The 23,869-nt window shown below is 38.2% G+C and overlaps 1 protein-coding gene across 13 annotated transcripts; it reads right to left on the bottom strand.

The window, feature by feature from the left end:
* Positions 1-1,489: 1,489 nt before the first annotated feature.
* LOC127792927 (uncharacterized) lies at positions 1,490-22,482 on the bottom strand. Of its 13 annotated transcripts, none has more exons than XM_052323601.1 (8): positions 22,096-22,482; positions 14,641-15,705; positions 13,267-14,004; positions 13,079-13,160; positions 12,877-12,943; positions 8,079-8,264; positions 7,874-7,934; positions 1,490-2,165 (listed from the first exon to the last, which is right to left on the bottom strand). In XM_052323601.1, the coding sequence occupies exons 2-8, from the start codon at positions 15,326-15,328 to the stop codon at positions 1,930-1,932; spliced, it is 2,058 nt and encodes a 685-aa protein (XP_052179561.1). In that variant the 5' UTR covers positions 15,329-15,705; positions 22,096-22,482; the 3' UTR covers positions 1,490-1,929. The 13 variants fall into 13 exon arrangements, with proteins under 13 accessions (XP_052179561.1, XP_052179557.1, XP_052179563.1 ...); XM_052323597.1 differs by having other exon boundaries at positions 13,267-14,322; positions 22,096-22,481; XM_052323603.1 differs by having other exon boundaries at positions 13,267-14,163; positions 14,800-15,705; positions 22,096-22,481.
* Positions 22,483-23,869: the final 1,387 nt, after the last annotated feature.

Here is a 23,869-nt window from a genome sequence, read left to right as displayed (position 1 = left end):
TTGAAGTTGCTCCCTTGTTCTACGGGCAAAAACACTATACACGCAATGGTCTTTTGGTTTTGTAGACAAGTTCAACCCAAAGAAAACTTATGTCAAAAGAATTTATAGAGAAAAAAAAAAAAAAGACATTCTACAGTACCCAAAGATAAAGATATCAAGTATGTTCTATAAAAGATGAAAAATATTTTGTGCGATACAAAGTCCTAATGTACAAGAAGCTTTCGAATAGTAAAATAAAGATCTCAAGTACAGATGCACGTAAAATACCATCAAATTCCCTTCACAAAAATGGTGCAATAGTAAGGTTAATTTATCTAACTTATTAACCTAATTACAACACAAGTTTATAAACAAACAACAATCATAAAACTTAATAGTTCCAATCAAAGTTCGTTATGTAAATTCTAGACCTATAGTCATTTCTTTTTGCGGTCATGATTTCTATAAAACTATTGTATCCGAACTACACAAATAAACAAATAATAAAAACTATTTAAAGAGAAAAATCACGAACATGACCTGAAATTCCAATAAACGTTCACTCTGACCGCAACAAGGGTGAGAGAATTAAACATGCTAACAGCCATGACAATTGACAAACCACCAGGCTTCTTGTTACCCTTTACAAATGTTTTGGAGAAAGAGAAAGAGCTGCCCCCCTGCAAAGTTTGTTCTTGTACGTAACCTTATCCTTATTTTGTAGAGACTATTTCCACAACTAAGAACCGTAAACATGTACTACAGTGACATCATAAGATAGTTACAACCAACATCTCCACACCACTAAACAAGATTGTGACAGTAACAAGGACGGTAAAAGAAACTGGCTTAGTCATTAATCATCCATGAAATCAGATTCTTCACCTTGCAAGGGAACATACCGGTAACTTTTGCTCTCGTCTAATAGAATAGGCTAAAAGGATCACAAGGGGCTAGAAAACTAAACCTTGCTGCTAATCCAAAGGCGATTTCTGGTAGAAAAATGTCATGTGTTCATTATACTCTGCACCATTTAAAGGTTATTCCCATCATATTTCTACATGCTTATCATCAAAATACAAAAAGTGGCAACAAGCAAAACAACTTCTCCTTACATTACAAATATTGCATTTAATACATTACAAAACCTACCACCATCTGCCTCCCTAATATTATTTTGCTTACCTAAGAGCCACCGGTTCAAACACTGGGACCAATAAAGCAACTGTTTGTTTCCAAAATCATGAACATTGGCATCATCGGGAAATAGACAAAAACTCAAGATCTTTTGGATCAATTGCAGTAAATTTTATGTTCAAATGCCATATGCTCAGTGATCACTTGTTCTTGAGCTCTAATCATGTCAAAGAAATTGTGGATAAAAACTTCCTATCACAGTTTCTACCAATTACAATATACAAGTATTGTTATCTACAGAAAGCCAACACCACGGAAGCAGCATTACTGGTACACTGTAGAAATACCAAAATAAGTGCAAGCAACAGATATCTGAGACAAGAAAACACATTATATTTAGAAAATATGCAGTAAAAAATAAAATCATTAGCACAAGAAACTTGTATCAGAAAACTATTTCGGCGATTATGTTGTGATGCAGACCCAGCCAAGAAAAGAAAAAAACAAAAAGAGAACGGATCTGCAAACTCTGGACAAAAATGTTAAGAAATAATAGATGCTACAAAAGTTGGGCCAACCTAGAACTATTCACTAACCAATTTTATGGTCTGGTACAAAGGTATCTCTTTCATGGATAAAAGCCAAATACACCACAGGTCTTCAGGTCCAAATACTGCCCAATTAGAGTGTAGAAGCACCATTCGAGGTAGGATAATTTGGCATTCCTCATCCAGTTTCGACAAAAACTAATCTTGATCATGCTAGCGTAGCAGCATTAGGATTAAGTAGTTGACACCTCTCAGCTGCACAAAATTAGTTTCGGTAATAATTTGCACGGTCATTCCGCAAATCTTTATGACAACCAGAACATTCAGTATCATCTTCTTGCTTTATGGATGAGGTGGTCCCAATAACCTTAAGATAAAAACCCCAAGATAAATTCGTCTCCGTGATAGGCCGTTGGCCAAATGGATTCAGCTCTACGTATTTTTGGACATTGTCAGCCAACGCTAATCCTTCCAGATAAACCCGAAGGTCACCATTAGGTCCTGTTGTCAATTAAAGAATAGAGCATTCAACATCAGTAAACATTGTGCTAATTTAATTCATACATCTATGCATAGGCTCCCAGATGGCCAGAAGGATAAAACTATAATGAGGGATTACCACAAAACCAGAAATAATCACCTAGTCCATAAAGCAAATTTATGGACGAGGTTGTCCCAATACCAAATTCATGAAGGAACTAATCAGAGGAAGCAGATAGAGAAAAGGAAAAGAATAGAGAAAAAGGTAATAAGAAGTATTAGAAGAAGGCAGAGAATAACAAAGTCTAACAGAAGGTGAAGAAGAAAATTGTTCCAATTTTGTCAGATGTCCCTGGAAGGGAAAAAAAAAGGCCAAACATATCAAAGGAATGTAATCTTCTGTATCCAGTCAAAAAAACCAAACAATTGAATAGTCCTTACACTTGTGAAGAATTTATATAGCAAATAATCCTATCAAACCGGAAAATAAAACTATAAGTATAATTAAATTTCTAAACCGAATTTTTTTTAAATAAATAAAATTCTAAAATTTTTAGAATTATTGGTCTCCATGATTAGATCTGAAAATACAAATAATTATAATGACCAGCTAGAAGGTACAAAAAAACAACAATTCCAAGCGTTAATCCAATCCAACTAGGTAAAGTTAGCTACATGAATTTTAGACCTCCAACTAGAATGGTTAAAAAGTGTTTCCATGAACTGAGGCTCTACATTTTGCAAGGATCAGGCGAGAGTAATTTCTGTACATTGTTTTACCCTTGTAAAGAAGTAGTTTCCACAAAGAGAATCACTGACTTCTAGTCATGAAGGAGCATTGTAGCTGTTCACAGGGGGGGGGGTTGTGTAAATTACAGAAAAAGAAGTTCTTTGTATTAAATGTGATGAATGTATTTTTTGATGATTTTGGTTTATATTTTGTGTGTAGTTAGTATGTTAGAACAGGGCATATAAATAGGGGCAGTATGTATTTAAGATACAATTTTCTCTTCTATTCATGAATGAACAAGGTATTTTTCTATATTCCCCTTTTTGTCTCAACATGGTATCAGAGCACGTTCAAAACCCTAGGTTTGCGATTCTACCTTCGTCGATCTCGTATTCTTCTTCGTTGATCTCCTATGAGCCTTAGGTAAGCTTTCTCTCTTCGATTGATGTCGTGAATCTCCATTGTTCAGAGTTCCTTATTTTTTTGTGACCGCGATCTCTTTTGATCAAAAATCTGCAAATCAATCACGATCTCTTTCTCCTACATCCTTTCTTCGTTCGAAGGCTGCGATTTCGTTTTTCTTTCAAAGCTTGTTGTTCGTCCATAAATTGTTCTTATGGCGACATCGATTCCGGATGTGCATTCATTGCCGATGACTAATTCATCTGTCGACGATGGATCGAGTCTGTTTTTCTTTCATCATTCTAATAGTCCAGGCTTAGTCCTGGTGTCTCAACCTCTCACCAGGGATAATTACCCTTCTTGGAGTCGTGCTATGTTAATTGCATTCTCTATCAAGAACAAACTAGGGTTTATTAATGGGACGATTGGGCAGCCGATGATTGGAGATCCAAATTTCAATGCATGGATTCGCAACAATCATATGGTCATTTCCTGGATACTCAATTCCGTTTTCAAAAAAATTTCAGCTAGTGTGATCTACTTAGAATCAGAACACGAAATCTAAATTGACCTCAAGGAACGCTACCGGCAAAGCAACGGGCCTCGAATTTTCCAATTACGCCGTGAGTTAATGAATCTCAATCAAGGCCAGCTTTCTGTAAGCTCTTATTTTACCAAACTCAAGATAATTTGGGATGAGCTTAGCAATTATAGGCCAATGTGTTCTTGTGGAAAATGTACCTGCGGGGGTTCTAAGGCTCTGGTAGAGCATTATCATATTGAATATGTTATGTCTTTTCTGATGGAACTAAATGAGTCTTTTGCCCAAGTTAGAGGTCAATTACTCCTCATGGATCCAATTCTCCCGATAAATAAAGTTTTTTTTCCCTTATATCACAAGAGGAGCACGCACCAAAGGAATATAGTTACTTCTGTTGGTGGACATGAATCGGTAGCTTTTTCTATGAAGCATGATGGAAATAAAAATGTTTCTGATAGGAATCATAAAAAGGAACGTCCAGTTTGTACATATTGTGGTTATAGTGGCCATACAGTGGAGAAGTGTCACAAATTACATGGATATCCCCCAGGATACAAGCCTAGACAAAAACATAGTCAGGCAAATTTAGCCACAGTTAATCAAGTTTCTGAGGTTCCTAACCAATCTAAAGGTCATGAGAATTTTGGGAGTTTTATGCAGATGTTGAGCCCTGTTCAATGCCAACATTTAATGGGAATGCTCAGCTCACATCTCTCAAATGCCAAGGCTGGGATGAATGCTGATGCTTCTCCTGATCAAGCATCAGGTACATGTTATTCTATCTCGGTAAATCCAAGGCTTAGATATCCTATAAATTGGATAATTGACTCAGGGGCTACAAATCATATATGCTTTGACCTCTAACTTGTATAGGATTTGTTCCCTGACTTTGTTTTACCTAAACTAGCTGCTGATTTGTCAGCCACTGATTTACCAGCCACTAATTTGTCTTCTCCAGTGGTTCCTTCCCCTGTTCTAGATGTTGATCGTCCTACTCCTCATGATCATAATCCTCCTCCTATTCGAAGGTCTACTAGACATTCCAAACCTCTTTTTTATCTACATGATTTCCGTTGTAACCTTTTGACTAGGGGGCCTTATTCTTGTACTCCACCTTTGTATCCTTTGCAAGATCATCTTTCTTACACTCGTGTTTCTCCTTCCCATAGATTTTTTCTTCTTACCGTACCCTCTTCTTTTGAGCCCCAACATTATAACCACGCTGTTAAATTTCCTCATTGGAGGGCTACCATGGCTGCCAAATTAGAGGCTATGCAGCAAAATCGCACATAATCTATTGTTCCTCTACCTCGTGACAAACATTCTATTGGTTGTCGATGGGTATATAAGATCGAGTACAATTTTGATGGTACCATAGAAAGATACAAAGCCCGGTTAGTTGCAAAAAGGTATACTCAACAAGAGGGACTAGACTTTCTGGACACTTTTTCTCCCGTGGCTAAGCTGGTCACTGTCAAGGTATTCCTAGCTCTTGTTGCTATTAACAAGTGATCTCTTGTACAACTAGATGTTAACAATACTTTTTTGAATGGGAATCTTTTTGAGTAGGTATATATGGATATTCCACTTGGCTATAAGTTTGAGAATTCAGTTCATTCTCAGGGGGAGAGATTAGTATGTCGGCTACACAAGTCCATCTATGGCTTAAAACAAGCCTCAAGGCAGTGGTTTTCCAAGTTCTCCACTGTCCTTGTTCAGCATGGTTTTGCTCAGTCCAAATCAGATTGTTCTTTATTCACTAAAGGTCTTGGTTCTTCTTTTGTGGCTCTCCTAGTTTATGTCGATGATATCCTCATAACAGGCCCAAATGTTGTTGTCATTGATTCCCTTAAAGGATTTCTTCATACTCAGTTTAAGCTTAAGGACCTTGGCCATTTGAGATACTTTCTTTGGCTGGAAATAGCAAAACCTGATAAGGGTATCTTCTTCTCTCAGAGACAATATACCCTACAACTTCTTGAAGATACTGGATTTTTAGCATCTAAGCCTACTTTTGTCCTTATGGTTCCTAATTCTAAACTTTGTTCATTTGAGGGAGATTTGCTTCCAGATCCTACTATGTATAGAAGACTTATTGGCCCGCTTATTGTATCTTACTATTTCAAGACCTGATATCACTTTTGCTGTGCACAAACTTAGCCAATTTGTTTTCCAGCCATGACAGCCTCATCTTGATGCTGCTTACCATCTTCTCCAATATTTGAAATCTACTCCAGGTCAAGGATTGTTCTTTTCAGCATCTTCATCTCTTCAACTTCGAGCTTTTTCTGATGCTGATTGGGGATCTTGTTAAGATACTCGGAAGTCTACAACTAGTTTTTGTATATTTCTTGGAGATTCGTTAATATCATGGAAGGCTAAGAAGCAAAACACTGTTTCCAGGTCATCTGTTGAGGCTGAGTACAGAGAACTTGCCTTTACTACCAGTGAATTGGTTTGGTTAACTCAACTTTTGTCTGATTTTCATGTTAATTCTATTGCTCCTGCTATTCTACTTTGTGATAACCAGGATGCTGTACACATTGTTAATAATCCTGTTTTCCATGAGTGTACAAAGCATATCGAACTAGATTGTCATTTTGTCTGAGACAAGCTAACTGCCGGTATTCTCAAGCTTCTTCTTATTCGTACTCAACACCAGCTTGCTGATGCATTTACTAAGCCTCTGCCAGCTGCTAGATTGTTCCCTTTATTAGACAAGATGGCTATTTTGGATATTCATAGTCCATTTTGAGGGGGAGTATTAAATGTAATGAATGTATTTTTTGATGTATTTTGATTTATATTTTGTGTGTACAGTTAGTATGTTAGAACAGAGCATATAAATAGGGGCAGTATGGATTTAAGATACAATTTTCTCTTCTATTCATGAATGAACAAGGTATTTTTCTATATTCCCCTTTTTGTCTCAACACTTTGTTTCATTTTTATAACAAACTTTTAATTTTTTCAATAATATACTAAATTTGTGTTTAGTTTCAGTTTATAACAAACTTTTAACTTCTTTAATAATATACCAAACTTTGACTTTCGTTTCAATTTTATAACAGGAAAATTGCCCCAAATCCCCTATAGTTTGGGTCATTTGTATGGGACCCTTTGTAATTTAAAAATAAACTTGTGGCTTCTTCTTTTTGCTCAGACACCCTTCTATTAACTAAAGATATTAATTAACCCTAATTAAGTTAGTTATTCAATAATTTAATTATAGAAATATATATTTTAATGAAAAATATAACTATGAACTAATAAACATATTATGTGTATATTTATCTATAGAAACCCCCATGGACCTAGACATGGGGTTCAGCAGCAGCCAGTAATATTTGACAGCTGTTGCCCTATTTTTTTATTTCTAAATATATATTCATACAGATAGATAAAAAAAAAAAATGTTACATGTATACAGATATATGTATACATAATATATTATGTAATGGATTTATATTTTTTAGTTTACAGTTACATTTTTTAAGTAAAATATATTTTTATAATTAATAATATATTTTTATAATTAAATTATTGATTAATTAGCTTAATTAGAGTTTAATTAACATCCTTGGTAACTGAAGGGGTACCTGTGTAAAAAAAAAATATCTTAGGAACCTCCAAAGACATTTTTAAATAAAAAGGGGTTTTCATGTAATTGACTCAAACTATAGGAGATTTGGGGCAATTTACCTATTATAAATTTGGAACGAAACACAGAATTCAGTATATTATTGAAAAATTTGAAAATTTATTATAAAATTGAAACTAAAAGCAAAGTTAGGTATACTGTTGAAAAAATTAAAAAAATGTTATAAAATTAAAACAAAGCAAAAAGCTCTGTAATTTTTGATAATTTACCCCCAAAAAAATCACCCAGATTTTTTGGAGACTCCCAGGCAATATAGTTGTTAACAAGGTTTGAAATTACACCAAGACCTAGAACACTTTGTGAAGACATGACATTGTATTGAGATTACATGCTGGAACATCTGAATGTGCCTGACATCTACAAATAAAAAAGCTCACAGTTTATGAGTGACTCACCTAAAGAATTATCATTTACGTCCTTGTACTGGTATGAAAGAGGGAAGACGGCTGTATGGCGCTGAATAATTACAGAATTAAATAGACGGGGAAAAATATATAATGTCAGAACAGGGTGAATGTTGAATACAAAAGTTACTAGAAAAATAAAAAATAAAACACAACAATTAAAACAGGACAACTGAAGAAAAACTAATTAACTTACAGGATTCTTCAAGGCCTTGTAGGGAGAATCATCCAACAGTAGTGTGTTTGATTCATTATATTCTCCCCTCTCCCATGGAAGATTTGATTCATGCTTTTCCCATAATTTCTTCAGTTCTTTCAAAAGCAGAGGCTTGTCTCTGTTCTCAACTGTATTGAAACCCGTATCTGTACAGTGAGACTGGTCCTGCACAAACAAAAGTTCACGCTATTAAACCAACTGTCAACTGCAAAGCAAAGTAAGAAGCACAAACTACAGTATACTAAAGTTTCAATTAATTGATTAAATACTAAAACTAGATAGAAACAGACAACAATGATTACAAGCATTAAGCCCACTAGATGGGGTTGTCTACACGAGTTATAGAGCTTCAGCCCTCTTGATCTATGGTAATATCCTATGTATGGCCGTTATATCTTCTTACCACATTTAAGGGTTTCACACCAAATTTTCTTTGGTTTATCTCCCTCTTTTGCTACACACTATCAGATCCTTGAATCTGACAGGAAGTTCTCACCGAATTGGTGAGAATCCGGTTAAGAAATTAGAAGGAAATGAGAAGAATTCCAGAGGGAGAGGGAAGACAGAAAGATAGGAGGGAAATCCAAGAGAGAGAGAAAGAAGAGAGATTGTGAGGGAAATCAGAAGTTTTTGATTAATTTCTTTTCTTGTTTTCACACTGAATGCAATCAGCAATTATATACTGATTGTAGCTAGCTTTTGGTGCCAACAGGGCTGCCACTTCTCAAAGTTACAGCTTTCAAAATATTGCAACTATCAAACTTCCTTTTAAAAGAATGACCTTTCATCTGCCCATTCCTTCTACCCGAGAATGTATCCCCCCTTAGTTATTAGGAAAATGACAATTTCCACCCCCCCCCCCCCACACCCCCCGGTCTTTAAAATTTTCTTGTCCTCAAGAAATGTAGAGAAGTTGGGTCGCTTGAGGAAACTGTTGGGGCAGGTTCAACAAGTATTCCCGTGTGTTGCTATCCGGGTGCAGGGTTAACCATTGACTCCTCTTCCTCTTCTACTACTTCTCCTTCTAGCCAAAGTAGTTGCTTTCTGCATTGATGCCCAGGAGTGTATTTGTCTCCACAACGGAAACAATGCACTGCCTGCCTCCTTTGTTCCATAGTCCTTCCTCCTTGTGCTTGAGCAGAATTATTACTGGATGTTGCTGTCAACCCCTTCGACTCCAGGCTGAATTTGATTTCCTCCTTGCCATATCACTTGTTTCCTTGTTGGGAGGCCCCCGAACTTGTCCCTTCTACTTGCGGTCACTGTTTCTTTATTAAAGCCTCGACTGTCATTTCCTATAACCTAGCATTTTCTGCTGCTTCCTTTACAGTTCTTGGCCTCAACATTTTGACCAAGGCCGTTCTTCACTCAAGCTGTTGATGAAACTTGAGATGAAGTATGCTTCAGTTAGATGCGGGTTAAGGTTCAGCATAAGTGATTTTAATTCCTCACACTTTGACTGATACACCCGCACCGATTCTTCCTGTTTCAGCCTGTCTCCAAATCTTTTGCATAGGTTTTCTGCAAATTCTGTCCATTGACAGCCGTCCCTGTCCCGAATCCAACCTTGAAACCAGGTGTCTCCCACGTCATTAAGGTAAGAAAAGGCCAATGTGACCCTCAGTTGTTCCGAAATGTTGTACACACTAAACATTCTCTAGCACCTTCTCACCAACCACTTAGGTTTTGTTCATCAAATACTGGGATTTCCATTTTAGGTAGGGGCATACACAGCTAGAATTGGGCAGTATGCACCCCCTTTTTCTTCTTCCTTCAAAAGTTTCCCTGCCAGCTGGTTCTTCTTCAGTTTTAGAAGTCCCAGTAGGCTCATGAACTGCCCACTTCCAGTTAATATTGGTTCTGATCTCTCCCTAGGAGGGAATTTGGGAGAGAGACTTACCTGGTTTTGTCTTGCAAACATTAGCATGAACTGCTGCATTTGTTCCCACATTTGGTTATTTTGCTCCCTCATTTGGCTTTCAATAACGTTCTTCAACCTTTCAACTGCACTGTTCAGCTTCTTTTCCACCCTTGATCCTATGGATCCCATCCGATTATGCAGTTCTGCCATCATTTCAATCATCTGCTGCAGTTGCAACTCCATTTGCTTCATTCTGGTGCCTTTTTCCATTGGAAGGGAAGATTCTTGCGAGATTGCCAGCCTAGGACTTGCTCTGATACCAAAATGTCAGATCCTTGAATCTGACAGGAAGTTCTCACCAAATTGGTGAAAACTCAGTTAAGAAATTAGAAGGAAATGAGAAGAATTCCAGAGAGAGAGGGAAGACAAAAAGATAGGAGGGAAATCGAGAGAGAGAGAGAGAGAGAGATCAAAAGTTTTTGATTAATTTATTTTCTTGTTTTCACACTGAATGTAATTAGTAATTATATACTGATTGTAGCTAGCTTTTAGCGCCAAAAGGGCCGCCACTTTTCAAAGTTACAGCTCTCAAAATATTGCAACTATTTAACTTCCTTCTAGAATAATGAGCTTTCATCTACCCATTCCTTCTACCCGAAAATGTATCCCCCCCCCCCCCCCTTAGTTATTAGGAACATGACACAAACTTCCTCTATTTCATCCATTCACCTCAAAGGTATGACATGGTTATCATGAAAAAAAGGGTTAAGCTGAAAGCAATGTTGCAGTAGTCAAACTGAATCAGCCTAATACATGAGAATTTTTACAGAGCCATACATTAAGCTTTCGTCTCCACATTATGTTCCCAATATACACTATTTCAAGGGGGCAAAAAAAGTAAAAATAAAGATAATAGTGTGCCAGTATCTATATCAACCAATATGTGGCATTTGCTCAGACCCCATGTGGTACTTCAACATGTAGCACAAAATGACTGGAGCATGCACGTTGAGGTTAACAAAATTCAAAAACTTAGAATTTCACTGGGCACACCTTGTACTGGTATGGGATATGTGTTGACTCTTCCTTTTTCACGTCATGTATTAATTCTTGGTTTCTATGCATTTAATTTACTTTTAATTTAATAAAAACTAACATTTTACTTCTATTTATTATTGCTGTTACTCTGCTTTTAGCTTTTAAAAATATATATTTGAATGAGATCACTGAAATTGCCTACCTACCAGTTACCATTTTATTGTATATGTAAGTAGCATACATTTAATTATTAGTTATAGAACTAAAAGATAAAAAATATTTGTAAGCATAGGGGTAAGGTAGTAAGATTTATTATTCTATGTCTTATCCCAATATCCATGTCCTCCGTTTGGGCACATATCCCCATATTCTAAAATTCATGAAATTGACAAGTCCGACCTCAAGGTACATACCTGTATCTGATACCCATACATTGAATACCTGTATCTTATGTGCCTCAGGGCCCTATGCCACATCAAATAACTGCAGTATCCTCTATATGCCATCAGAATCCCATGTTCTGTGGCAACTAAGCCAGCATCTGTTAGATGCTGTTGTAGTAACAGATGATGCAGGACAGGTTGGTTAACCATGAAAACTAAAAATTAAGGCAAGAGACTCCATCTGCAACTTCATTACCTCAACCACAATTGAGAGAAATTGAGTACCCTAGGTAAGGTAGCATCTTCCACCAGAAACAAACAGCTTGCTTTTATGAAAATCCAGATATTTCTACAGCAGAAAGGTAATATAGAGTAAACTCTGACCATGGTACATTGAGGAGGAGTATCAAACAGAGGCCCTAATGGACTGAAGGCACCACAATCAATTGGCTTACAAGAGGAGAGATCTAATACAAGCCCATTTCTTGATGTTGCACATCTTAAGTACAATTAGGGAGCTTTCAACGGTCATAATCTAAGTATCCATCAAATATGTAAAATGAGCTAATTAGGCAGTTCTGCAGAGAGTTTCCCAAATAGGTACTGTAAACTCTGACATATTTGGAATTAGCTATATGGAATTCGGTCGATATTTAATGTGGGTGTCTTTAGGTGTCGAGGACCTTTTTAAACCTTTGGCAGAATTCTTATACACATTTAAATCCGTTGGATATAGCGTAATAGTAGACATAAAATATGTTATTTTTGAAGAATTAAATATCACATGGATTCAGGAAAAAAATGGTTTTTCATATCGCATCCATGTGCCATGTGAACGGGTTAGAAGTTTTAGCTTTCTCATCAAATGAATGGCAATCAACAGCAAACCACAACAATAGGAAAGCCAGCAAGCAGTTGAAACCAGGATGCCTACTTAATAATGTCCGCCAGACCACATTACAAGGCGAAGGACAATATACTGAAAACTGTATAAGAATGCCATACTGAAATAAGTCAGAAATATATAAATATTTCTGACAACTCAACTATTACACTAACAAAGAACTGGAGGATTCAGCAAGGGGCAAAGTAAAGTTTAAAATATACCTAGTTTGCTAATATATCCAACCGACATGTACTTACCCCCCCCCCCCCCCCCCAAAAAAAAAAAAAAAAACAAAAAACCCACCAGGTAAAAACAAATATTCAAAATCTATTAAGAGAACTATAGCTATTTGAGCATTAAAAAGTACAGAAACACCAAAGAACTTCAAAGTACAATCTTCAAATACAGTATCCAATGGTTCTAAAATAAAAATGTGGAACAAAGTGACTTCATGTGGTCCACCATAACAGACAAGTTTGACATTGCTAAAATTTAAATATTAGACATTGTAGAAGCGACCCTCCTGATCTATAGCAAACTGTGGATACAGGAAGGATACATAAACAATGGACAAAACCAAGAAGGTTATGCAAAGACTGAATGACTTACCCAACAGAAAAGCAAATTCTGCTTGGATTTTCCCATGAGAAAATCAAGAACTGATTCCACATTCCTCCTGTGACAAATTAAAAACTAACTTATTGGAGCCCACATTTGTAAACTAAAATTGCTAAATATAACAGATCAAGAACAGAAACTGACTTAATGAGAAAGGAAATAGTAAATTTGTTAAGCAGTGGTAGAAGATTACTTGGTCCTTGATGACCAGACACCCACATGAAATTTCTCAAAGCAAAATTGCAAAAAATCATCGCAAAAGGGCCTCTTGAATACTGGCACACAAAATGGTGGTTATGTTAGTTCCAAGCTATTGAAGAGGATATGGCAAATTGAAAAATTTGTGTGTGTGTGCATCACGGCCTTCTAGTCAGTTCAGACCTGCTTTCCTTGATATTATTGTGTCTGGTGTATATCCTTCAGATACATAAGGAACAATATCAGCCAGCAGTCCATTTACATCAAGAACGAGAAGCTTTTTTCCCAAATTGGTAGGAGCTGCTCCTTCGGGCGACAACTGCAACCTCTGTTGAAGCCCTCCCTTTTCATTAACAGCTGAATTAATATCATCCAACTGCAATGATGAAGGCATTTCATCTTTTACCCTGTGTTGTATTACCAAATTTTCAGACTCTAGTTTCTCAACAGAAGGATCACCACCACCACATACTTCATTGGATGTTGTGGATTTATGACAAATTTCTTTTGGAGATTGCACATCAAGTATTGCATTCCGCTTGACACCTAGGTTATCCATGTTACCCTTTTCAAAACATTTTTCAGGAAGACCAACATGTGACACATCCTCCACCAAAGTTTGCCTGTTAATAGTCTCTTCCAAGTTTTCCGTCTGAATTTTTTGCTCTTGTTCCCTATATGCAGGTTTGCTATTTGGACATTCACTAGAAGCTTTTTCTGGTGAGATAACTCCTACAGCCAAAAATGGTGTACCATGTCCTCCTACCACTTCCCCCATCATTTTCTCTATACAGCCATGCAAGGAAGAATCTCCAGCTGAACTGTCTGGTACAGATGTTACAGAGGAGGGAGACCCCTCGACGGATCCTAACACTTTTTCTGTTGGCTTAGTCTTTCCTCTTTTCCTTCGATAGGTTCCACCTCGTTCCTTCCTCTCAGTTGTTTCATCTAAATTATGCAAGGAAGAATCTCCAGCTGAACTGTCTGGTACAGATGTTACACAGGAGGGAAACCCCTCGACGGATCCTAACACTTTTTCTGTTGGCTTAGTCTTTCCTCTTTTCCTTCGATAGGTTCCACCTTGTTCCTTCCTCTCAGTTGTTTCATCTAAATTATGCAAGGAAGAATCTCCAGCTGAACTGTCTGGTACAGATGTTACACAGGAGGGAAACCCCTCGACGGATCCTGACACTTTTTCTGTTGGCTTAGTCTTTCCTCTTTTCCTTCGATAGGTTCCACCTTGTTCCTTCCTCTCAGTTGTTTCATCTAAATTATGCAAGGAAGAATCTCCAGCTGAACTGTCTGGTACAGATGTTACACAGGAGGGAAACCCCTCGACGGATCCTGACACTTTTTCTGTTGGCTTAGTCTTTCCTCTTTTCCTTCGATAGGTTCCACCTTGTTCCTTCTTCTCAGTTGTTTCATCTAAATTATGCAAGGAAGAATCTCCAACTGAACTGTCTGGTACAAATGTTACACAGGAGGGAAACCCCTCGACGGATCCTGACACTTTTTCTGTTGGCTTAGTCTTTCCTCTTTTCCTTCGATAGGTTCCACCTTGTTCCTTCCTCTCAGTTGTTTCATCTAAATTATACAAGGAAGAATCTCCAGCTGAACTATCTGGTATAGATGGTACACAGGAGGGAAACCCCTCGACGGATCCTGACACTTTTTCTGTTGGCTTAGTCTTTCCTCTTTTCCTTTGATAGGTTCCACCTTGTTCCTTCCTCTCAGTTGTTTCATCTAAATTATGCAAGGAAGAATCTCCAGCTGAACTGTCTGGTACAGATGGTACACAGGAGGGAAACCCCTCGACGGATCTTGACACTTTTTCTGTTGGCTTAGTCTTTCCTCTTTTCCTTCGATAGGTTCCACCTTGTTCCTTCCTCTCAGTTGTTTCATCTAAATTATGCAAGGAAGAATCTCCAGCTGAACTGTCTGGTACAGATGGTACACAGGAGGGAAACCCCTCGACGGATCCTGACACTTTTTGTGTTGGCTTAGTCTTTCTTCTTTTCCTTCGATAGGCTCGTTCACCCACATTACAAGAGTTAATATCAACCTGAGCACGGTCATCATGTTTGTTAGTTGAAATAGAATTGATATCAGCTCTTTCAACAAGGCATCGATCACCCTCCCCAAGGTGTTGATTAGTGTTATTACTTGCTAAGGCATTATGACTCTCATTTGGCTTCTCTCTGCAGTCACTATTGTGACATAAAATCGCTTGTGTATCATGCTGCATTATCTCCAAATCTGTACTTGATTTTGTGTTCTGTTTCTTTCTCTTTTTATTTCTCTTTTTCACTTACGGATTTGAACTCAAGACTGCATTAGATTGGGTCATTTATGAACCCATCTTCACATCCGCATTTCTTTCAAGCAATGCGTTAGGAAATTTTCGTAGGGGAGCAGTATCCATTAAGTCTAGTCTGGAAGATGAAGACCTTAACAATGAGCGGGAAGATAATGTCTCCTTTCCTGCTTCTCTATTTCTCTTTTTTCTGCCAACAACTTATACCTGAATAATGCTGTGACCATCTCAGAGAGTTTACTTCCACATAACTATTTTAATTTGCCAAAAATGATAACAGCCCCACTCATCAATCATTTTCTTCTTACCTGCAACACCATAACACAGTTCAATATCTGCTTTATTAGAACTTGCATCACAGCATCAGAAAACAAAAACCATTCATTATTACTTACTCTCTTCCGTTACATCATTGTCATTGATCAGGACTTACATTGACATTTCAAAAAGCAATCAAAACTGAGGAAAAAATCATAATACAAAAATTAATGAGTGGTTTACAACCAAGCAAACAACTAAAATTAAAGAGGTTTACTCGTCTATTGGTCATTCACAATAGCAATTGTTAATTATGCTTGTACACATCACATGTAAAAATAGTAACAAAGAGATATTGGAATTAAAACCCTACTCAAATTATTTGTAGCAGCTCAATAGATACAAGCAAACTATAGTCAGTAATGCCAAATTATTTAACAAATAAAAGAGTTAGGATTGCTTAAGTTATTGGAGGCATGTATCATCAAGAAAAAACATGTGTTAAGACTAATGGAGGAAATATTAAATCCTTTCCAATTACAATTGAATTACTTTAAAAGATTCATTGAGTCCTTGCTCTTGTGATGGATGAACTTACAAAGCATACAACGTAGATTCACCAAGAGGTGCCTTAGTGTATGTTATTTGGAAACTATAGCATCTTGGTGGAAGAGACAAAAAAAAAAGCATAAACATTAAAACGAAAATTATGGAAGGACACTTCAGAATCCATAGACTCCAATTTGGGCAGGTCAAAATGGAGCATCATGGCACCTCATCCAAAAATGTTAGTTGAAGGGGCTCTTGGGTCAATGAGACCAAATAACATCTCCAAGACCTCCCCAGTGTCACAACTCATGGGTAGTTAGAAAGACATTATTGTAATAAGGTTGTAGTAGTTAGTATGAGGTATTTTGTGAGTTGTTAGGAGCACATTGGTGCTATTTTCCAGATTTCATTTACTATTGAATAGCCTATAAATAGGCCCTAATATGTAGAGAAAGGGGGGATGAATGAAGTTGATTCTTATCTCCCTGATTCTCTATCTCTCCTTTCCTCTCTAATCTCTCTCTCTCTCTCTCTCTCTTTGATTTCTCTCTCCCTCCTTTAATTCTATCATCCAGTTTTCCTCCCAACTTCCAATCACAACCCTAGGAATGTGACAAATGGCATCAGAGCTGGTTCTTCCTCGGCTGTGATTTTTGATAAATTTGTATTAGCTTGGTTCGAAATCGAGAAGGCGCAAGCGAATCTTGGCTCGAACTTGTAGGTGGAGTCCATTGTGAGAAGCAGATTCCTTCGATTCCTTTGCTCGTTGATTTGCAAACCTTAGGCAGTAGAAATCAATCAATTGTTAGGTAATCCTTAGCGGCAACGAAATTAATTGAACTTTTAAGAGGCGATTCCAGAAATAGCAGAGAGTTGACGGGGTGAGGATCCGACTTGGTTATTGATCTCCGATGGTGACTGATGTTAACAATTAGGTGAAGCAATTCCAGTAAATTACGAAACCAAGCTAGTGGTCGCGAACCATGGTCGATGATTGGGTGAGAAGGAGTCGTCGGGGCAAGCGATTGTTGAACCTGCAGCAATTGCGAGCAGAGCCGATTCCGACCAACGACAGCAGAGACGGTGGTGTTCGACAGTGCTTTCAAAGACGCCTAGAACAACTCCGGTTGATCAAAACTTGCAGGCGAATTAAACCTCCTTATTTCCAATGGGCCTGGTGATTGTCGGTGCTTCAAGCGAGTAAAATTCAGTGGATAATTGAAGCAGAGGTGACTGAGGCAAGAAGGAACATCACCGACGATTCTTGGCGAGTTGTAGAGACTGTCGGTGATTGGGCAAGAAGAGCGAATTGAAGTAGATCCAAATCTGAGTGGATTTAGTGAGGTGAAGTAGGAGGTGAAGCAGAATTCAGATCGAGAAACGGATTGGAGCGAATGGCCCGACTTTGTGTTATCCTAGGACCATGCGGAATTATCCTTAGAGGATATATGTCTCTCTCAACACTCTCAAATCCACCCAACGATAATAGAAATTGAAAACAAAAAATATAAGCAATCAAAAACAGAATGAAAATAAGAACAAGAAACAATCAAACCACAAGCAATAGGCGCGGATTTATCCTGGTTCGGTTTCCTTTGAGGAAACCTACATCCAGACTTCAAAGAACCCTCCTAGCAGTTTTATTAAGGAGAAGAAAGATCAGTACAGCAGCAAGATCTCCCCCCCTATTCCCGAGTACAAAAATAGCAACTTTTCTCCCAAGATTACAAAGCTAAAAAACAGAACTCTAGCCTTCCTCTCAGAGAATACAATGCACTCGTTACAATAGAAGAGAATAGAATGGCCGCACACCCCCCCTAGCACTCTATTTATAGAATTGGCAATTATCTCTAGAGAAGACATTAGATATTTACAGTTTAACCTCCCCAATTTCCATTAATTACAGTTTGGGATATAAACTTCTATCTAATTCTTCAATGGCCCTCTAACGCACTGCCATCACTCACTGCTTTCACTTTTCTTCTTCTTATACCATATACTCGAGACAATATTTCAACACTTTGGAAGGTGAATTTAGAGCCATTGATTGGAGACGGAAGTGAACAAGCAAGGCCGGGACAATCGTGCACCTGTAGCAATCGCAGGCAGTTGCAAGCAACTCCAGCAATCGGCAATTACTGTAGAACTTGGAACGAATTGAACTCAGGCCAATCCAGTTCTAGCGATTCCGACGAAGAATTGCCTCTCGACTTGAAAATCTAGGAGGTATTGATCGGTCAAGGAAGGCGTGCATGTGACCAAGTCTGCGATGGGCGATTACTAGCAATGTTTCGGATCTAAGCTTGAAGGAATTCTGGATCAGATTACTAGCAGCGACATGAGCAATGGACTTCGGCTACTGCAGTTGCAATTCAAGAAGGCAATTCACCTTAACTGCAACACGGTAGCTGAGATCCAGAATCGAAGCACGTCTAAAGCAGCTAACCCAAGAGGCGAGTTCCTTTGATCAGTTATATACTCAAAATTGAAGACGCAGCGGAGGCGTGGTGGTTTAGGCGATACAGGCTTAAGTGGATCTTGAGTGGGGCGAGAAGTGCCGTCACTGTATGTGACTGAGTTGTGATGGCAGGTGCGATTGGAAACGGTCTAGAGGAGAATTCCGCAAGCAGCGATTCTCAATTGACTTGATTTTAGTTGTGATTCTCAACTCAGATTGGGAAGTGGTGAGAAGTGAAACTAAGCAATTAGAGCCATTGCAATCACTATTGGATTTTGGAGAATTTGATTTGGAGCATGTTCAGTAGCAAGAATTGAGGTTGCTAAACTAAAAGCAACCATTGCAGGGCTGAATTAGATTTCAGGGATTAAGGATTGCTGAATTTTAATACAAGGAGGAGTTTTCGAAGGGATCCTTAGAGGCTGATCAAGAGGCTGTTACAGGGTGCAATTTCAAGAACAGGGTGCAATTTCAAGAAATTGAACTGAGGAGATGGCCGAAGGACTAATTGCTGCAACAAAGGAAGTTAAGGACCTCCGTAGGCAGCTGGACCATTTGTTGATCCTGTGTTCACATAAATTTCAAACTGCTAATCGGACTTTATCGACCTCAAATCCAAGTGCCGATTTGCCCACTATTGCTCCATTGGATATTCCGGTTTTTGACAAGGATAGGCCAAAATGGTGGATCCGACAATGTGAACAGGTGTTCTACCAACATCGAGTAGCTGAAAAGGAGAAGGTAAAAATGGTTGCAGCTAATCTGAGTCAAATTCCATACGTTTGGTTCCAGAATTGGAGCTGGGGAGGGTGGAATTGAGCTGGCTGCAGTTTGTAATTGACTTGTGTAACCGGTTTGGAGAAAGTACCAAAACCTATATGATCAATGGAGTTTCTAAGGCTGTTTATCTGGAGATGCAAGAAGCTAATGAGGAAGAAAAAGAAGCGGAAGAAGGGATTGAAGAATTGGGGGATGGCAGTCCAATGGTTGGTAGCATCTCAAGCACTCTCACTGGTACTGAAAATCCATATGCTAAAACCCTCAATATGACACCATTGGAGAAGGTAACTGTTGAGGATGAAGCTGAGATGTTTGCTAACAATCCGGGAGCCAAAGATCTTGGAATGGAAACGCCCACAACAGCCTTAGATTTGGAGATCTTACATCTATTTCTCTTGAAAAAAATAGGAATGGAATGAGTGGTTGAATTACCTACTCTAGATCAGGTAACTCTCACTGAGAAATCAGTCAATTGGGAGGAAACTTGTGCCTTAATTGAAGTGGATAACCAATGGAGGGTAGTTCAAGATTGGTTAGAGGTTAAGGGAGGATGCTTGCATGAAATTGATTATACTAAAAACTTCCAACAGTTTGTTTCTGATCTGGAGCAATGGAGGACGCAGAAGGATAAAGCGAAGCAAGATGAAAGGAAGAAAGGGAAGGGGTTCTTTGTTGAAGGGACCGAGACCCTTATTGTTTTGTTTACTCATGTTTCCATTGGTGTGGTAGCAAGACGTAGTGCTGTTGCTGCTGAGGAAAAAGAAAAAAGAAAGCAAAAGAGAAGGGAAAAACAAGATAAGAAGAAGGAAAAGCAAAGAAGAAACCAATGGGTGAAGATGGGCATTGGATGAAGAAACAATGGCTTGGTTGTAATAAGTTTCTTGGGAACAAGAAACCTTTCAAGGGGAGGGGAATGTCACAACTCATGGGTAGTTAGAAGGACATTATTGTAATAAGGTTGTAGTAGTTAGTAGGAGGTATTTTGTGAGTTGTTAGGAGCACATGGGTGCTATTTTCCAGATTTCATTTACTAGGGGGGATGAATGAAGCTGATTCTTATCTCCCTAATTCTCTCTCTCTCTCTCTCTCTCTCTCCCTCCTTTAATTCTATCATCCAGTTTTCCTCCCAACTTCCAATCACAACCCTAGGTAACCCTAGGAATGTGACACCCAGTAGACTATTAAATGTGGGATTGGCAGCAACAAACTTCAATCCTTTAATTCCTAGCATCCTTGCTAGGCAAAAAATCTCATTATTCAATTTGACTCAAGTAAGTCTCAAATGCTTTCTTTGTTTGCACCCACTCAGTAATGGTACTAAGTTGACTTTGATACCATTTGAGACACCATGTGCCCTCACCCAAAAGTGCTAACTGAAGCCGACCTTTGAAATTTATAGAACCAAGTAAAATACTCAAAACCTCTCTAATAGAGGCTACCAACGTGGGATTAAGTCAAGACACAAAAAACAAAAACATAAAATGTTAGTTTAGTGAAAATGGGAAATGTGTAATTTTATGGTAAGACTTGAACATCAAGTTGTTCCTAAATAGTTAAAGTTAAAAATTAAAACAAGATCATAAAATTATTTTGAAACTAAAAGAAAAGTTTTTGCTGCACAATTATAAACCATCTTGGTTATATGGCTTAGAATATTAGGTAGTTAAGTACCAATATGTACAAAATATGAACGTATTTGAGATAAGGATGTTACAATGGATAAGTAGCCATTCCAAAAAAAAAAAAACTTTAAAGTGATGTTATCAGCAAAAAAGTTAAAAGTGACGCTTACTAAGATAAAATATACAAGATCCAATTGAAATGGTTTAAACGTGTAAAAAGAAGTTCAACAGAGTTGGAATGCCAACAATGGATGATGATCCCCAGAAAGTCAAGAAGCTGCTCAACATTTACGAATAAAAACAGACAAGAGAAAAACCTCAGAAGTTTCAGAAAGCTATTAGTAGTTCTGTTGCAAATAGAAGTAAATACCTCTTATGGATTATACCATGCAAGAACAAGGAGATTCTACTACAAATTTCACCCTTCCGATTTAAACTAACAAAGAGGCCTTACAAGCCCTTGCTTATATCACATGACTTTAAAGGAATGACAGAGACAAAACGGAACCACATTTTGGTTCCCAAAACAATCCCATACCACACCCCTAAGATTTGATTTAATCAACAATGAAAACCTGGTCCCCATCAAAAAAAATTTGTAGCATCATTCAAAATGATTCTAGGGTTTAACACGGAAAATAAAGTAAACCCAGAGCAAAGAGAGCAGTGCAATTCTCGAAACTGTTAACAAGGCATTTCCCCTCTATCGCGTTATACTTGCAAGTTATCAACAAATTAGGCAAGCAGCTTCCACAACATATCCAACTACTAACAACTATCAAAATTACTTCATAGCTAAATTGATCAGGCAAACACAAATCAAATTGGAAGAAAAAGGAAACTACCCAAAGGAACAAAAACATCACAAAAGTCCTAACACTAGAACCTCAGTCCACGAGACATCAACAAAACTCGATGAAAGTCAACAAAACCCTCCACGTCGTACTATACAGCAAACCGAGAAGAACTAACCAGCATCAAATTTAAGAAAACGCATTTATATTTTCCGATCGAGATCGTGGAAGATTTACCTAGAATCCGAAACAAGAAGCCACCGAGTCCAATCAGCACCGAGTTGAATTTACTTGCGACAAACACCCAGAGTGAAAGAGAGGGGCTGACGCGTGGAAAGTGGAAAAGACGACCGTAGATTCAAGAGATCGTGGGAGGCGACGATGCCGATGTCGGGAGAAAATACTAGTTTGGTCGCGTGAACGGGAACTGGAGGCGACCACCGAGGCTTTAAGGGTATATATCCAAACACGCCCTCTCCTGGGACTGCACTGCGCTAGGGTTTCATCAGACTTCGATTTGAGGTTCCTATTTTTCAAGGCTGCAATGCAAATGCCAAGCAAAATGAAATCACAAAACCCATTCTTTTGCAATCCTTTTAATTGATTTATATTTCTTCACCAATTCATCTCATTCTCGCCAAATTATATTAAATGGTGTATATTTCAATTTTAAATATAAAATTCCTCTTTCGTTCTGAACCAATTGTTAGAATATTATTGACTTTGTGAGGAAGCAATGCAATGCAATGCAATGGAAACGGAGGAAGAAGATTCGTGTGTATTAAACATACACACATCTTAATCTTGAAAAGATGTTTTAATTAGTTAGACTTAAGGCTTAATGCATTTTTTCGTCCTTTGATTAATCAAAAAATGAGTTTAAGAACCTCTACTAAAAAGTACTCACTATTTATTCCTGAGACGTTTTAATTAGTTAGGCTTAAGGCTTAATGCATTTTTTCGTCTTCTGATTAATCAAAAAAATGAGTTTAAAAATCTCTATTAAAAAGTACTAAAAAGTGCTCATTATTCATTCCTACATCAAATTAATTTGTACACTTTTTGTTCCTAAGTTAACAGTCGTTAAAAGAGGCATTAAATTTATTTCATCAACACTGTCACGTCACGCCACGCCACTCATATTATCTTTGTTAGCATTACCACGTCATCACACACACACACACATATATATATATACATATATATATACACACACACACAACACACCAAGCCATGGTTGCCGCCACAACTAGGCTCCTCGACCGCAGCCATGGGAAGCTGGGTTCCCCGACCATGGTCGTTGGCTATTGGGGGTTAAGGAACCCCTAAACCTTGGTCCCTTACTACTGGGGGTAGGGGGGAGCCCAGGTTTCCCCGATCCCTAGCAGTCGGGAAACAGATTTGGGTAAGAATTAATTCTTTATAAAAAATATTAAAACCCATATGCATATTGAACTATGAAGTTACTTTACTAAACTAAACCTATCAATTAGATCCACGAATCCAACCACCGCCTCTAATAAGAAAAAGCCTTTCTTTAACCATAAATGTCGGCCAAAAGTTCAGTGGGGTAGTACCTGAGTGAAATGGGGAAAAGCCTAATAGAAGTCACCCTGAGCTTGCAACTCCTTGGCCCTCTCCAGCATCTCAACAACCTGATCCATCCTTTGAGAGACGGCAAGGCTGCTCTCCCTCTCTATCGGGCTTACTAGGTCGAAGCCAGCGGCCACGACGAAAGAATTACTGAAGTGAATGGTGAAGGAAATGAGAAGAGAAAAGAATAAGAATTGCTGCCTGTGAGTGGAGAGATTAACGATATTAATAGGTTGGGATTTGAATTGGGTGTTCGAGGTGAGTGCTGAGGAAGAAGAAGATTAGGGAAGAAGACGATGGCAAATGACAATACGTCAGGGGTTGGGGAAACCTGGGCTCCCCGACCCCCAGCGGTCGGGGAACGGCTGGGGGTTGGGGACCAATGTTCAAGGGTTCCCCGACCCCTAACAGCCAACGA

This window comes from Diospyros lotus, unplaced genomic scaffold (genome assembly GCF_014633365.1).
Source record: "Diospyros lotus cultivar Yz01 unplaced genomic scaffold, ASM1463336v1 superscaf1, whole genome shotgun sequence".
NCBI classification, from domain to species: domain Eukaryota; kingdom Viridiplantae; phylum Streptophyta; class Magnoliopsida; order Ericales; family Ebenaceae; genus Diospyros; species Diospyros lotus.
This window is presented reverse-complemented; position numbering and strand designations above follow the sequence as displayed.